The sequence below is a fragment of the Lottia gigantea genome (assembly GCF_000327385.1).
Source record: "Lottia gigantea unplaced genomic scaffold LOTGIsca_8, whole genome shotgun sequence".
Classification (NCBI taxonomy): Eukaryota; Metazoa; Mollusca; class Gastropoda; family Lottiidae; genus Lottia; species Lottia gigantea.
In genome coordinates this window covers 2,539,262-2,555,000 of record NW_008710662.1, presented here as the reverse complement: position 1 = coordinate 2,555,000, position 15,739 = coordinate 2,539,262, and the positions used below count along the sequence as shown (strand labels likewise).

Below are 15,739 nucleotides of genomic sequence, written 5' to 3'. Positions count from 1 at the left end.
CGTTTAGTTGCTTTTTCATTTGTAAATGTGTAACTTTAGAAACCGTTATGTGAAGTCTCCCAAAAACTACTTCGTTCTGTGTTAATACAACAACTTAATCAGTGCTCACTTGAAATCAACAATAGAAAACTTAAATTACGTCGGTGTAACGGTCTTTGTTAGGGTTACTTCTAGGGTTTGGAACAGTTCTTTTCTACTTAAAACAAAAGACTGTTCAGAAAACAAAATGTGTCAAAGTATGCTAGATACAAACAATATAAAATGGCTTACAAGTTATGCTGGAGCCCTACCAAGCCGGCAATAATATGTAATTAGGGTATGCTCATCTAATTGAGCCACTGAAAAATTCAAATTACGGCTGTCATAACTCTATCCAGTACCTTTAAAATAGCAATGATCTATTAATGACGGTCTTATGTTATAGTCTGTTATATTATGACGATTGTGAAATAGCCGCAATGTAACATAGCCTATTGATAGGCTAATAAACTATATTACCATACCTGTAGTAAATATCACATGATAATTAATAAATACTAGATAGTCTCATATAAACTAACCACAAGTTTAACGACAAGAACTAAGGTAAGAATCTTTTCTATGGACAATTCGTAGATACAATTTTGCAACACAGATGAATACTGATATGAAGTTTTTTTTTTCCAAAACCCACATTATTGAACGCACAATGGTTGAGTGGTATATTTATGAGAAGGGAAACCGCTAAAATTGTCGTCGATTATAATCTTTGGTAATATTTTATGTTCAGTACGACTGCACCCATGACAAGCTTTAAAATAAACTTAAAAAAAGTCTATAATTTTTCTTACAATAACTGACCGACATGAGTTGATAAAACACTGAAACCAGACAGGTCTATTATTACATTTCATTTCTGTATTTATTTACAAATCATACGAATCAATATAACCAAGGACTCGGAACAGAGTCTATTATTTTAAAGGGATTGTTAAGATTTTTTCAGTGTATCAGTGACATTGATAGCATCAATTTGCACCATACCAATTTTCCATCAGACGTTTGTGGTTCCTGTAATTCAACTAAAACTAGGTGCTTTATGACATCATTAATCGCAAAATATGCTTAATCACTTAAGACCCTTTTCGAACGAACCACAGAAGTATGATTGAAAATTGCAATGGTGCAAATTGATGCTGTCAGTCCCTGGTACACATAAAAAAAAACTAAAAAAACTCTGAACTATTATATTGTTTCGTAATTTTTCTTCATTATAAGATAGTAATATCAACTAACTAAAGAAAAAAAATGAATTTGTTATCAGTCGGTGGATGACCTTCATTCAACTATTAAAAGATACCATCGATAATCTCTATGCAATGTACAAGGCCATTGTTCCATGTATCATGATGTAGGTTTACTACGTTTCAAGAGCCCATTGTGGTTAGAAACAACATAATGGCTCAGACAGTTTCCTAAATCAACAAATTTGTTTTGTCCACACTACATTGAGAATTCTCTTTTTAAAATATTTTATTTTGAGCTTTAACTATATCTTATAGGCATCGTGTCTTGATAAGGTAATGGTATTGATTATTGGATGATAATATTAAAATTTTATTAATATTGTGATTGTGGATGTAAAAAGAGAGGAGTTAAAAGTCTACTATATTGGCCGATACTCAAATGAACTGGCATGTAATCAGCAATTTATGCGTAGAGTGGATACAGCAAAAGAGTATTTCATAAAACAAATCTATTTCAGGTTTGAATCTAATATGATTTATTTTGCAGTTCAATGGGTACAAGTTTAAATGAACTGGTAGAAACTACCAAGGACCTCTTAACAACCATTCAGGCTAATGTTGGTTTAAGTACCCTTGGCGTAGGAGCAGCTACTGCTTTAGCTTATTATCTTTCATTGGATCCTAAAATACCGAAACCTGTCTTAGATATCAACTGCCAGTCTGTGGAATCAAAGGTAATTGGAGTCAATGAAACTATTTTATTATTGCACAGTGGAATCATAACTTTGTGGTGCATTTGCATGCAACTGTAATGTGTTTTTGAAGTTACGTTAAATGTTAATAGTACAATGATGTACTTGCACTAAGTTATTATGTATCAGGAGGTAGCGCATTTGGTACACACAAGGCTTTCAGAACATTAAACTAATTATGGAATGAGAGACATGCACAGTACAAAAGTGTGTATGATAGTGCTATATGGTGTTGTACAGTTTTGATGTACATGTACATTTATCTTTTGGACTTTTGACTTGTTGATTTGAGCTGATTACGCCTGTACTGCATTTGACCCAAGTTTAACGTCTGGGTTACCAATAAGTCAAAAATGAGGCATTATTTTGTTCCAATAAATTTAAACCCAATAACAATCAAATTGATTAGAATAGAGAGGTAAGAAAATCGGATAAGGAAATATTTGGGTCAATGATAGGGAGTTTAATAGTCCCAGACTCGTGCCATCAGCGATTAATAACTTGTTATACCTGAATACATGAATCTTAACTATACTTTCAGCATGGTGGTCGAACTATACCCAAGTATAAAGATAATGATTATATGGGGTATCTGTTTGAAGATGTACAAACCCTGTACGAATGTTTTCAACGAGGTCTCAAGATATCACGTAAGATGTAACATAATAAACCATTCCCGTTTCGAAGTATTAGTTATGTATTTCTATATTTTATATCATAGCAGATTCGCCATCCATTTAACTAATCATAATTTAGTCTCAGGAATGGGATTTCTTTAGCTAAGCTAATCAGTAATAGTGTTCACAGTCCATGTCGAAATATGAGCCCTCAATTCCATGTGTGTCCAGAATTATCCGAGTTTGAAAGTTAAAACGTGACTCGTCTTTTCTTGAGACCCTGCCTTATGCACAAAATGCTTATTCCTATTTTGAGGTATTTTCAAGGAATTATGCGATTTTCGTTAAATTCTAGTAGCTCTGAAGAAGACTATTTACATATATTCAAGATCCATATCAACCACAGAATATAGCGAGTCTATCCCTTTAATTCTGACATAGCTTGCTTCGTTTAGTTTCCACTTATCTTATAACATATTCATTATGTTAATTCGTTTGGAACTTTATTGTGATCTTTTGTATTACATTTGAAGATTTGATTGTTTTGTTTTTTAGGTCATGAAAAGTGTTTAGGAACTAGAAAGGGGAAAGGAGAGTGTTACGGATGGGTAACTTATCAGCAGGTAAAAACATATATTATTTCATTCACCTTTAGCTGATTCTCTGTTTAGTTGTTTGATAATATTATGTTTTGGTGTTTTGGTGTTTTGTGTTGAGAGCAATAATTGAAATTAAATTATATGATCTTATTATTTACGGTATCCTTCAAATTTAGATACAATTAAAAAAAACGCCAAAAACGTCAAACTGAATATATCACTTATATCAAACATTTGGATATATGCATAAGTCTTTCACGTCGGCTGTAACAAGCAAGAATAGCAGAATTAATGCATGTACATTGATATTTGTATAGGTACAAGATCGGGCCCATGCATTTGGATCTGGATTAATCAAATTAGGTTTGAGCCCTGGACCACAAACAATGGTAGGAATTTATACAGCCAACAGAGTCGAGGTAAAATAATTTCTTTTTAGATTGTGTATATAAATGTACAGACTCTCTCGAAATAGATTAAGTGTAGACAAACTCAAAAGTAAGCCCTTCAACAACTTAATTCGATTTAAATGTAGAGGTGCGCCCTTAGCTATATCCTATATTGCTGTATTTGTGCGAAAATGGGACACAATGAGCATTCCCTCTCCTCAACGGCAGCCAGATTAGAGCGTTATAAATCATTTCATCCAGTTCTTTGTATTGACTCTATATTCTGATTACAATCTTTATTTATCAGGATTTGAAACATGTTATTCTTGTATATTGATGACATTGGGCCTATTTATGAGTCCAATTTATTGCCCTTCACAGAGCTAGAATATACAGAATTTGTTTTGAAATTATGCCAACATTTTAATGATTTTGTTGGAATATAGGGATTCTCTATATCACGTCAAAATCTGTCATGAACTATTCTGTATTGTCTAGATTGACAGATATCTTTCATTTAGGAGAAGGGGAAGTTACGAAACAATCACCATGAAGAGACCATCCACAACCCAAAAATAGCAAAACTGGATATGAATATATGTTTTCTTCCATAACTGCAAGATTCTTTATAATGTCAAAACGTGTGAGCGAATTTAATGATAGAACAAGTCATACTAATCAAATACTACATTTTGTTCTTCCTATAGTGGGTGACATCTGAACAAGCGTGCAATATGTATAGTATGGTGATAGTAGCATTATATGACACACTGGGACCCGATGCCTGTAAATATATCATTAATCTTAGTAAGTTTTTCTCATACTTTAAACAGTAATGTATACATCTACATTGAACTAAGCGATCACTCTGACGTCCGCGCTTTGAAAATAAAATTAAATACAGATTACTTAGACATCGATTATTGTGGGTATGTCTGCAACAAAACTTGAACACAAGTCAATTCAAAATTCAAAATTTCTAATGAAATTTCTGACTCTTCTATTGAAAGGTATGCTGATAATATATAAAAACATTACTTTGAGTATTTCTTGATGCCCATTGAAAATCCTATTGCAGGATTGTAAGCATTTCGACAATGTCAATCTATTACAATAGTCACATTTTTTGTATCATGGAATGTAGCGATTTGATTGGACTGTACTCTAGCAAATATAGCCAACTAGAGCCATCGACTAAACGTTAATTTACACGTAATCTTGTTCTATGATTGAGTAATTTTATACTTAAAGGTAATTGTCATTTTAGCTGAAATGGAGACAGTTATTTGTGATACAGCTAAGAAGGTCCAGTCCTTGTTAGATCAAATTGATCAACTACCTAGTTTAAAACGTATTATATTAATGGAAGAGATATCAAATAATAATTTAGATTTGGCTAAAAGTCGAGATATTGGTCTCTACACGTATCAGGATGTTGAGGTTAGATTTCTTCAAGTTTGGATACAAAACCAATTGCCCTCAATTTTGGGGAGGTATTCTAAATAGTGACGAAATATTTACCCTATAAAATTTTCATTAAATTTATTGACGGTCTTAACAATTTCAAGCTTTTTAACTTACAACTTGAGTGCAATAGATATGATATTATTGGATTGAGTCCATGATAGAAGGTCTTGCTATTGCAGTGAAACATAAGTTCGTAATAGCTTGGCATTGTGAAGATGGTATTTAACAAAGTATGAATGAAGTACAAATATTGTATTTCAGCTTCTTGGTTCAAAAGATTTGCAAAATCCTGTTGTAAGTATTTATAACATCTTTAAAATAACTTTAACTGTCATCTTTAATGTCTAATTATATTTATTCATAACGCACTTTTGTGCACATTCTCTAAGTTTGTGCTGTGGAATCGCATATTTAATCTACAAAGGAGTAATAAATTTTTCGGATACATTCATAATCATAGGTCTTTATTGGTAAATATCATTATTTTTCCTTTGTAGCCACCTTCACCCGATGATTTAACTACTATATCATTTACTAGTGGAACTACAGGTAAGAACTATTTTACCAGAATACAACAACACTCTACCCTACCCCACATCAACCAACAGAGCATCTTAAAAAGGGTTATTATATGTATAAGAATATGTCAACGTTCCACTGCCTATAAAATGACATTGTGGCATTGTCGCTTCATACTTTTCAATGCCGCAGAATAATACTAACAACTCAGAATGAATATTGTTTTACAAGGCAACGTATAGGTGACGATAAGTGTTTTTTTCTCACATTGGAACGTCTTATCTGGATTTTGTGGTACTTTCTATGAAGATGAACCCAATTCTGAAAAGAGATAAGGGTATCTAACAGTGTACTGGAACGTTATGAATATGGTTTTAGTTATACTTTTTTTAAATTTTATATTATCATTTTCAGGTGATCCTAAGGGAGTGATGTTAACACATAGAAACTTAATTTCACATATTAGTGGAATATTTTCATTAGTTATGGTAGGTATGCAAACTATATCAAAACATATCAATGAGAATATATCGAAAATTTCAAAAATCACATGCGTAGGAGCAAAATGATTTCCCATGGAAGAGTTAAAAGTATATGCCAGATAAAAAATTCATCTTTTATGTAATGGAACCAACACATTGTGATTGTTGCATTTTGAGTTATTCAGTACAAATACCATAATGTTGTTTACAGAATATTTAACACCTAGCTTAATACTGTACTTAATATAATATGTATTTCATTTTTATTTCCAGACAAATTATACCTTTGGAACGAATGATTGTCATATATCATATTTACCATTATCACATATGTTTGAAAGAGCAATGCAGGTAAGGACTTGAACATGGAAGATTGAATTGTTGAGATCATATTCACTATGTCAAGCTGTTACCAACTTCGTCTTATACCTTTTATATTATATAAAGCGATTTGATTGGATTGTACGCTTCCAAATACAGCAAATCGGTGCTCCTAAAAGAAAGGCTGTTAACAATTTCGTTGCGCATGTAAGAATGATGGTATAAGACGCAATACTTAATAGTTTGGAATTGTTTAGATGGATCGCAACATTGCCATACTTGATGAAATTGTTCGCATCGTGTGATTTAGTGCATGCAAACTATGCAAAATTTGAATATAACATAGTGTTGGCCTCTGGACGTTTCATGATTGATAATTCAAATTAACTTTTTTTCAGATCAACGCATTTATGCACGGTTATCACGTGGGATTCTATGGTGGCGATGTAAAACAACTGTTCGACGACATTAAAGAATTACAACCTACAATATTTCCTACTGTGCCAAGATTATTGAATAGATTCTATGATAAAATAATTGCCAATTGCCAGGGTTATTCCTTTAAAAGTATTTTACTTAGTTTAGCTTTAAATAGAAAGACGGCAGAAGTTAGAAGGTATATTTGTCTTTTATTGATGTCTAATTTATAAGCTTTAATTTTTCAGAGGCGTAAGCAAGGGTCGAGAGTTTCGTCTGAATCTTCTCAAACATAAATAATATCGGAAAGAAAGGAAGTAAATAGCTGATTTTCATTTTGTTGGTACCTTTTTTGGGCGTTCAGTTTTCATTGTAGAAAGTGATTTAGATTCATCCTTTATAAATATATTTTAGACGTTTGCATCTTATACTTAATGTATTTGTGAATATTCGTAAGAATAAGATTATTCGATATTTATCTGTAAGAACGTGCCGATTATTTCATATCAGTAATTATTTCATTTCATTATGAATCATTTCAGGGGCGTGGTTAGAGCTAATAGTATATGGGATTATTTAGTTTTTAATAAAATAAGAAAATTAACTGGTGGAAATATAAAACTCCTAGTTACTGCATCAGCACCTCTATCAGATCATGTGATGACATTTACTAGAGCGGTATTTGGGTGTATGGTAAGTATTTTACTCCTGAAGTCCAACATCAAAAGTTTGCTCAATGAACAATGCGTATTCGCATCGCATTTTGCATCAGGGTACACGTTTTAATTAGGTTGTCATTACAAACAGCTTCCTTAGGGGTCCCCACCCCAAGAAAAAATATACAAAATATAATAATGAGTGAAATATCATTAACTATAGACTGAAACTCTTTAAATCTTCCATTAACAGACATTCAATTTACTTAGGCCCACAGAGGGATCTCAGAATGTTAGATGTATTATATTAAATATTTATATATAAAAATTCTCTGGGCAGGGGCCACTCACTTAACTCCACTTGCCCCCACTCATCTAGTTGAGCCACTGCGCTCTAAAGCTACAAATTCAGCTTCATGGAAACTGCAGAGAGTTGCTGGGTGTAATCATTACTGGTTATTTTGTAGGTATTTGAAGCATATGGTCAAACTGAGGCAACAGCAGCTGTAACTTGTACCTTACCAGGGGACATTACTCCAGGTGAATACAATATTTTTTCCCCTTCTTTTCTTTTGAGGTGGGAAGTAATTTAGGCCCCATTACGACTACTAGTAAAACTGCCATTGAATTAACAGAAGAATTAACAGTATTTCTGTATCTATGTAGGTCATGTTGGAGCTCCGACTCTTTGTAACTCTATCAAATTAAAAGATGTCCCGGAAATGGGTTATTTTGCCGCCAACGACCAAGGGGAAGTAAGTTATAGCCAATTTTCTTCTATCAACCCGAGAATAAAATAGTCATTAGAATGTGACAGATTAGTTTTTTTAATGTATATTAATGTGTGTTCCTGAAAAATAACGCTTAATTAACATTAACATCCATGAATGGCAAACTTGAGTGCTGGAATTTCACGATCCCATTTACAACATGGGAGTCATTGGTCTCAGTTTCGGCAATGATAAGACCATGTCAATAATAAGATACAACATTAGATAGTTGATTTTGATTTTTCAGATTTGTGTCAAAGGCTTAAGTGTTTTTCAAGGGTATTACAAGAATCCTGAGAAGACAGCTGAAGTCTTAGAACCTTCAGGATGGTTACATACTGGTGATATTGGTATGTGGTTACCGGTTAGTATAATAACTTCACCTTTTATGTCTGTCTCGATGGTACGATTGGATTTCTTTAACCCGAATTCTGCCTGTTCTTGATGCAGGTCGAGGAAAAATGGGATAGGTTCTAGTCGTTTGGATGAGCTCATCGTTATCAGTTATCAGTGAGTTCATAACACTACATTACATGATGTTTTATGATTTGGGATTACGAAAGAATGCGATATCAAAAATTACTAAATAACGTTACACTATATATTATGCTACTAGAAAGTTGGAATTGAAAAACCCAGTCGCACACTAGTGTGATCGTAAAGAGTGATTATAACCTGTCACAGCAGCGATATTTTTGTGTTTATTGCTTTATTATTTTCAGAAAGGTCAACTAAAGATAATAGACAGAAAGAAACATATTTTCAAGCTTGCTCAGGTAAATTATTTAGAGGGATTTAAAGAGACTTTACTAGAGCCGAATGACACACTATTCTGGTCAAGTTTCATTGAAATTATAAGACGACCGGTAAGGAAATAGCACAATGCAACTACAATGCCTTTTTCATACGAATTTAAGCATAATATGAGAATTTTTTTACATTCAATCTAAGATTTGTCATTTTCATGAACATGCAGGCTATACATAGGTGTTAGATACAATATTTCAGGGAGAATATGTAGCACCTGAGAAGATTGAGAATGCCTATTCTAGAAGTCAATATGTAGCACAGATATACGTCGATGGTAATAGTTTACAGGTAAGCAAATGATGAATTTATACACAATTTTATCTATAGCATAGACAAAGATATTTTTTGGAGATAGTATTTATTTAGTAACTATATCAATATTAGTAGGAAGTATGAGAAAAATTGGCTCTCGATCCAGGAATATACTCATAATTGAATATTACTCAGTTAAAGCTAGTGACGGTAATATTATAGAACTTTCGATTTCGTGATCGACTTGCATTTATTAAACACTTCTTTTTATTTATTAGGCTTATTGTATGGCAGTAGTAACATTAGATATGGAAGTAATGGAAAGTAAAATACCAGTATATAATTTACCTACTGATATCCAGGAATTATGTCGATCACAGGTAACTTTTGATTTTCCATTTCCAGGTTTAAGTAATCTTGGTTACCAAAACAATGATTTTAGGTGCACAACTATATCCAAATTTTACGACTCATGCATGATTCACTTTGACATGGCCAAACTACAACGATAAGTGGTTCTTGCTACCATAAGACTCCTGTTCAAACTATCGCTCAATTCTTGATACAAGAAATAATTACCAAATAATATAATGTAAACGATTCTTTGTTAAACTACTAAACGATTTTAATAGGGGCGCATCTAGAAAATGGCTCGGAGGGTGCAAAATGAGATCTGAGGCCCCAGAAACCAATGGATTTCAGATGGCCTGAGGTGAATTTTTAGCATTTAGAGGGCTTAATTTGCACTTCAAAATGAGACTTTTCCCAAATATTACCGACTAAATACGCCATTGGATCAATTGTGCATACTACTAATCGTCTTGGTAAAAAAACAACATTATATGAAGAAATGCGACTCATTTCATTGTAGAAAACCAAAGATCTAGTCCTAAAAGATATGTTAAATGTTGGAAAACAGAGTGGGCTGAAGGGATTTGAACAGGTATGCCGTAATGTTATGAGGCAATAGTAACAGAATAAGAAATTTGTTTAGTGTAGAAAGACAGTTTTGTCATATAACACATAAACTACAAATAAACGTCTATATTGTAATGTATTTCTGATGATTTTTATTGTACCATGGACACCAATGATAGTTAATACCTAGCCTACTGACATAGTGACTTGCGCCTGCACCCCCCAGATAAACAGATAAGAGATAGAATATTCTCACCGTTTTCATGTTCTGTCGACAGTGCATGAAATAATAATCGTATCACTACATGTCAGATGTGTTACCTGCTTACTAGTAATATAGTAAATTTCCCCATTTGATATATTTCAGGTTAAAGATATTTATATAAATACTGAACCATTTAGTGTGGAAAATGGATTGTTAACACCAACCTTCAAAAATGTCCGACCTAAATTACGCACGAAATTTGTCAATGAAATTGAAGCTTTATATAAGAAACACCAACAGTTAAAATAACGTTAACTTCAGTATGAAAAAAATGTCATTAAAATATAAGGTGGACTGTAAATACCGTCAACCTTCGCAACAACAGATGCCGTCAGTCGCTCTTCTTTTGCTAGTAGATGGACAATTTTTCGACATGAGCACTAATCGTATATCTGTGTCTGACGAAGCCCATGAATTAAATAGCCGAAAGGCCCTATCAATCAAACGCTTTAACCTCGATCGAACAATAGCTTCAGGTGGTTATTTTACTTGATCTTGTGAAGCACCATAAGCTGACGTCTATCATATGTTTACTATCATATACTTTGTATACGGGATTTGTTCATAACATCCCTTCATGAAGCTCAAAGCATGATCATTGTAATTTCAAATACATTATCATGATTACGCTATCGTCTATAGTGTTTACTCAGGAGTCATTTACAAGTTGCCTTTACAGAATCGGAGAATCAAGAGACTTTGAAAACAGTTTCTTTACAACCAATAGTCATCATTGTCATCAAACTGGTGCCATACAAAGACTTGTCCATTACACATCATTGTTAATAGGAAAAACTTATAATGTATTGTTTGCTTTGTGAACCATATTATTTTTGTATGAATATTATATTCTTATAGTTAAATGCAATAGTTTTATGTTAGATGTGCCTAAATAACACTGTGCCTAAAGTACCGTGTCCAACTGACTTGTGCTTAAAATATTTGTGTTTATATGACAGTGAACCATTCTACCAAGATATGACATAGTTTTTTTTATATCTCTATGGTGAGGCCGTACCTCCGGTGGGAGGGGGAGGGGCAAGAATTTAAGACCATGATCAAAATACAAAAAGATATACATGCTGAAATTTATTTCTATATAATATAGTATTCCTATTTAACAAATAATGATTGAATAATGAAATACAAAAATTACAATTATAAAATCATTGCTATCATCAGTCCTTTTAACAAAATGAATTTTAGCAATCGACTTGGTTTGCCCAGTTACAAATGGCAGATTTCGTATCAAAGTGTAAGCCATGGGCACAGGTCTGTTTATGCTCAATCCCGTTACTACAAGTATAGAATCCTGAACACTCTTTAGGATCTCTATAACTACCATCTGTCTTACCACTACAGCTGAAAGCTGAAATAAATAATAAACCCATTTCAGAGATATTCATGACCTTGATGTCAGAATGTGTCCACTTGTTGTTAAAAACTGTATGTAAATGTATTCCAAAATAATTATATAAGCCTATATATATTTCATCTTAAAACAAAATCGTTCTCGAACGTTCCGCAAGAAATTATTCCTAAAATACCCTAAAACTAAATATTGCACTCCTCTCTCAGACATAAACGAATGAATTTATACGAAGACCAGAAGCATAAAATGAGTCAAATAACCAGCCTTGATTATTCATTAAGTCTATTCATTAGTTCTGAGTAGAATAGCTGCAAGCCACAGGAAAGATAAAAGCAGATCTATACCTTCAGATGAATCTGCACTTGGCTTAGCAGTAGTAGGTATATTAGCGACAACAGAAGTTGTTGGTTTAGAGGTGGTTGGTTGGTTGGTGTTGGTATCAGGCTGGTTGTTGGATTGGGTTGTTCCTACACCAGATGGTGTGTTCAGAGTTTGGGACGCAGCTTTAATCAAGGGATATTCTCCGGTTCCACAAACGTTATTAAAATCATCTAGGGCCAGAGACCAAACCATCATACCACCAAACTGGTTGTCCTTGATAAAATTAGCCTGAAAAATACGAAATAACAATCCACTATCAGAAAAATAATTATTCATGAAAAGAAGATAAAGAAATCGGGAATAATGTGGGTTTAAAATCTTACATCAGACTTTTCGAACAAAAAGGTAACCTAAAATCGTTTCTGTACCTTTAATTGAAAAGTTGGTATGTCATCATAACCAATCCATACATTATCTTTCACAAAATACGGTGTTTTCATATAGTCATCAACTACTCTTATACCAGCACTTCTTTTAATTTCACTACAAATCTGGAATGTGAAATAGAGAAATAATGATTGCTTTGTATGAGTCAGTATTATGCACACTTTTAGCTTCATATTATTATATCATTGGTGGTGTTCTTGTGCGTGGCAGTGAGAGATCTACATCTCTATATATTCCTCTGTGTATATTATGATGCATTATTCAACATATAATTGGTTAATACTTGTTTTGGTACATTTAACCAACAAACTTGTATTACTAAAATAAGCATATTGGGTATTTACTGCAGAGTTGAACAATTCAATTTGCTTTTTCGAGAGGAATCCTTCAAAGGTAGATTATATATTTATATGGGATGACCCCGAAATATTGATTCGATTAAATAATGCTGTCAATATGTGTATACACAAATAATTAAATTCCATGTATAATTCTTTTGTATTAAAGGTTAATATATTGCCATCTTACCTCATAATAAGAAAAGAATCCAGCTTCACGTGTATAAGTCCCAGCAGGTCCTGTACTAGCAGGTGCGCCAACACCATAGTTACTTGATGATGATAATGTAAAAGTTCTACCATACGCAGGCAAGCCAACAATAAGTTTCCCTATAGAGGCACCAGAGGTACGCCAATAGTTAACAGAGTAATTCTATAAAGAGGCAAAAAACATGAATGACATTACCAGTATCACATGATATAATATCAAACATGGCCATCTTGGAATGATTCAAAATACCGTCGATCATCTGGATATTCTGTATCAGGTCATGTAATGTAAGCTAATGGATAGTTTCCTTTTCTGAAAAACATTGGCCCTTCGAAAATCTCAAAAAATCTCACTTTGACTAACCCACTATTTGTAAGAGATTTTATGATTCTTTATATTCAGATGTCCAGATACGAAACCAAGTATTTGGCAATTTTAGAACAGAATAAACCCATACCACATTGAGGAAAAGATCATCACCAAAGTCTTGACTACTAGCATACAGTGGACTGTTATGACCTGTAACACCATCCCAACCACCATGAAAATCATAGGCCATGATGTTGTAAAAATCCAAATATCTAAAAAAAACGGCAACATTATATTAGAATGAGCATAATGGACTGAATAACGAAAATTTATTTTGGCTCATTGTAGTAAAATTTGATATATTTCCACATTTCTACACAGTAAAACAGCAAAACGACAGACTTAGAATGATGGTGACAGATCTTAGATGAGGTGACAGATGAAACATACTTATCTAAGTTAGGAACATCATAACCCTGTTCAACTTTTTCCTTTCCAATAGGAACTGCAGCTGAGAGCAATAGTCGACTTTTGCCAGACACAATTGATTCGGCAACAAAAGCATCGTGTAATTCTTGAAGGTACATTTAAGATGAAAAGGGACTTAAGACATTGCGAAGAGCAAAATGTGAATGCGACTTGATTTTCAGCGATAACTTTCATCTGGTGATATCTGGGTAATAAGACCAAGAATGGATTTGGACGAATTTTAGGTTTAATGAGTGATTCTGAAAATGCACAACCCGCTAGTCAAGATTAGGTCTAAAAGTCATTTATTGTTGACACAAACACTCTCTTTCGGATTCCTATATAAAAATGTTTCTTAGGGGACCTTCAAAGTTTACTGGTATCTCAGAGGTTAAAATGTGATACAGTTCGAGAACCAGATATATAGCCTGTTCTGTTGTAAATTGCATTATATCGACTACTGATTACTATAGAATTTGATCACCTGATAATATAACATTGTAAATATTCTGTTCCCATTAAAAACCGTTTGGATATCGGTGTTTCCCGATTATCGACAACCAGATAAACGCGGCTCCATTGTACATACCTGTGATAATGTTACCAAGTTGTGTTTATCATAGCTGAGTCCACCTCTCTGAGCTGGGTACTCCCAATCTAAATCTAAACCATCAAAACCATAATCTCGTAGTAGAGTTACAGCACTGTTTACAAATGTAGACCGTTGCGATACACTGTTAGCCATATTAGAGAAAGCAACACTTCCAAATGTCCAACCACCTACTGCCAACATGGTTTTTAATTTCGGATTCTGCTGCTTTAAAGCATTGAATTCCTGATATCTAAATAGAATTCAAAAGAAATTTTAAGAATCGTGAAAAGCTGAATATTTGATAATTCTTCTCTATGGAAGATTATGTTTTTGCCTGCTTAGACGAGTGGGGTTTCTAGTCTGTATTTGAGGTTCCATATACATCTTTCCAAATAGTCTTTTGGTATGAAATTCCAGACCCAGCTAGAAATGGGAATGGGGTTATCCAGGAAAGATAAATGCCAAGTGATTTGGACAAAGACCGGCTGGTAGAAAGGATCCTTGAAAACAAGTGGTTTCTTTCTTTTCAATTTAATATATATACCTTGTGTATTCTGTACTGCCTTCGTTCGGTTCTAAATTACCATTTGAGTCAAAAACAGCAAAGGCATAGATAAGATGAGTACAGAGGAATGGGTCTATATTTTGTATATTAAACGTTGCTGGGGAAGCCCGATATTTAGACCAGTTGGTATGGTAACATACAACTTTATAATCATTAGCTGAAATATTAACAATTATGTTATCCGTCTTTTCATCTTTTGAATATTCCCTATTTGTATCAATAATTGGCTACTTTGTACTTTGACTACCTTACTTTTCAAGGGGATATTATTTAAATATGTACTGATATTGCTTTAAGCTACCTCTAGCAAAACGACATATAATTTCTCTAAAGTTTGTATATTACGATGACTGATTTAAACTTACCTGTTACCAACAATGATGTTATTGAAATTACAGAAATACCCAATATAAAACTGTGTTGAAAATAACCCTACAAACAATGTAAAGGGTTTTAACTATTTTGATGAAATTTTTGTGATTATGCAAATTCTTCTACATCGTGGTTTAGCCAAGGCCCACCATAAGTTGATTTATTAAAATCTAAATCTGCTGCGATTAGTTACTCCGAGGGCGACTTTTCAGCAACACTTCTTGAGTGATTTTAAATTCCACACATCCCGGACTATTTTAAATAAAGTCAAATCTTTGGAAATT

General features: G+C 33.3%; 2 protein-coding genes across 2 annotated transcripts; one reads left to right on the top strand and one right to left on the bottom strand.

The window, feature by feature from the left end:
* Positions 1–1,777: 1,777 nt before the first annotated feature.
* LOTGIDRAFT_211037 (hypothetical protein) lies at positions 1,778–11,320 on the top strand (the record flags this gene model as incomplete). The annotated part of the gene is made up of 20 exons (XM_009066973.1): positions 1,778–1,960; positions 2,520–2,628; positions 3,151–3,218; positions 3,512–3,613; positions 4,291–4,390; positions 4,851–5,023; positions 5,312–5,344; positions 5,548–5,599; positions 5,984–6,057; positions 6,325–6,402; positions 6,771–6,988; positions 7,332–7,482; positions 7,913–7,985; positions 8,112–8,200; positions 8,463–8,579; positions 8,938–8,991; positions 9,224–9,313; positions 9,556–9,657; positions 10,149–10,220; positions 10,563–11,320. 20 exons carry the CDS (start codon positions 1,778–1,780, stop codon positions 10,707–10,709), a joined length of 2,085 nt encoding a protein of 694 aa, XP_009065221.1. The 3' UTR covers positions 10,710–11,320.
* A 342-nt stretch (positions 11,321–11,662) lies between these two features.
* LOTGIDRAFT_155415 (hypothetical protein) lies at positions 11,663–14,671 on the bottom strand (the record flags this gene model as incomplete). Its single annotated transcript, XM_009066972.1, has 7 exons — positions 11,663–11,829; positions 12,177–12,441; positions 12,582–12,704; positions 13,129–13,311; positions 13,607–13,730; positions 13,909–13,949; positions 14,516–14,671. The coding sequence occupies 7 exons, from the start codon at positions 14,669–14,671 to the stop codon at positions 11,663–11,665; spliced, it is 1,059 nt and encodes a 352-aa protein (XP_009065220.1).
* Positions 14,672–15,739: the final 1,068 nt, after the last annotated feature.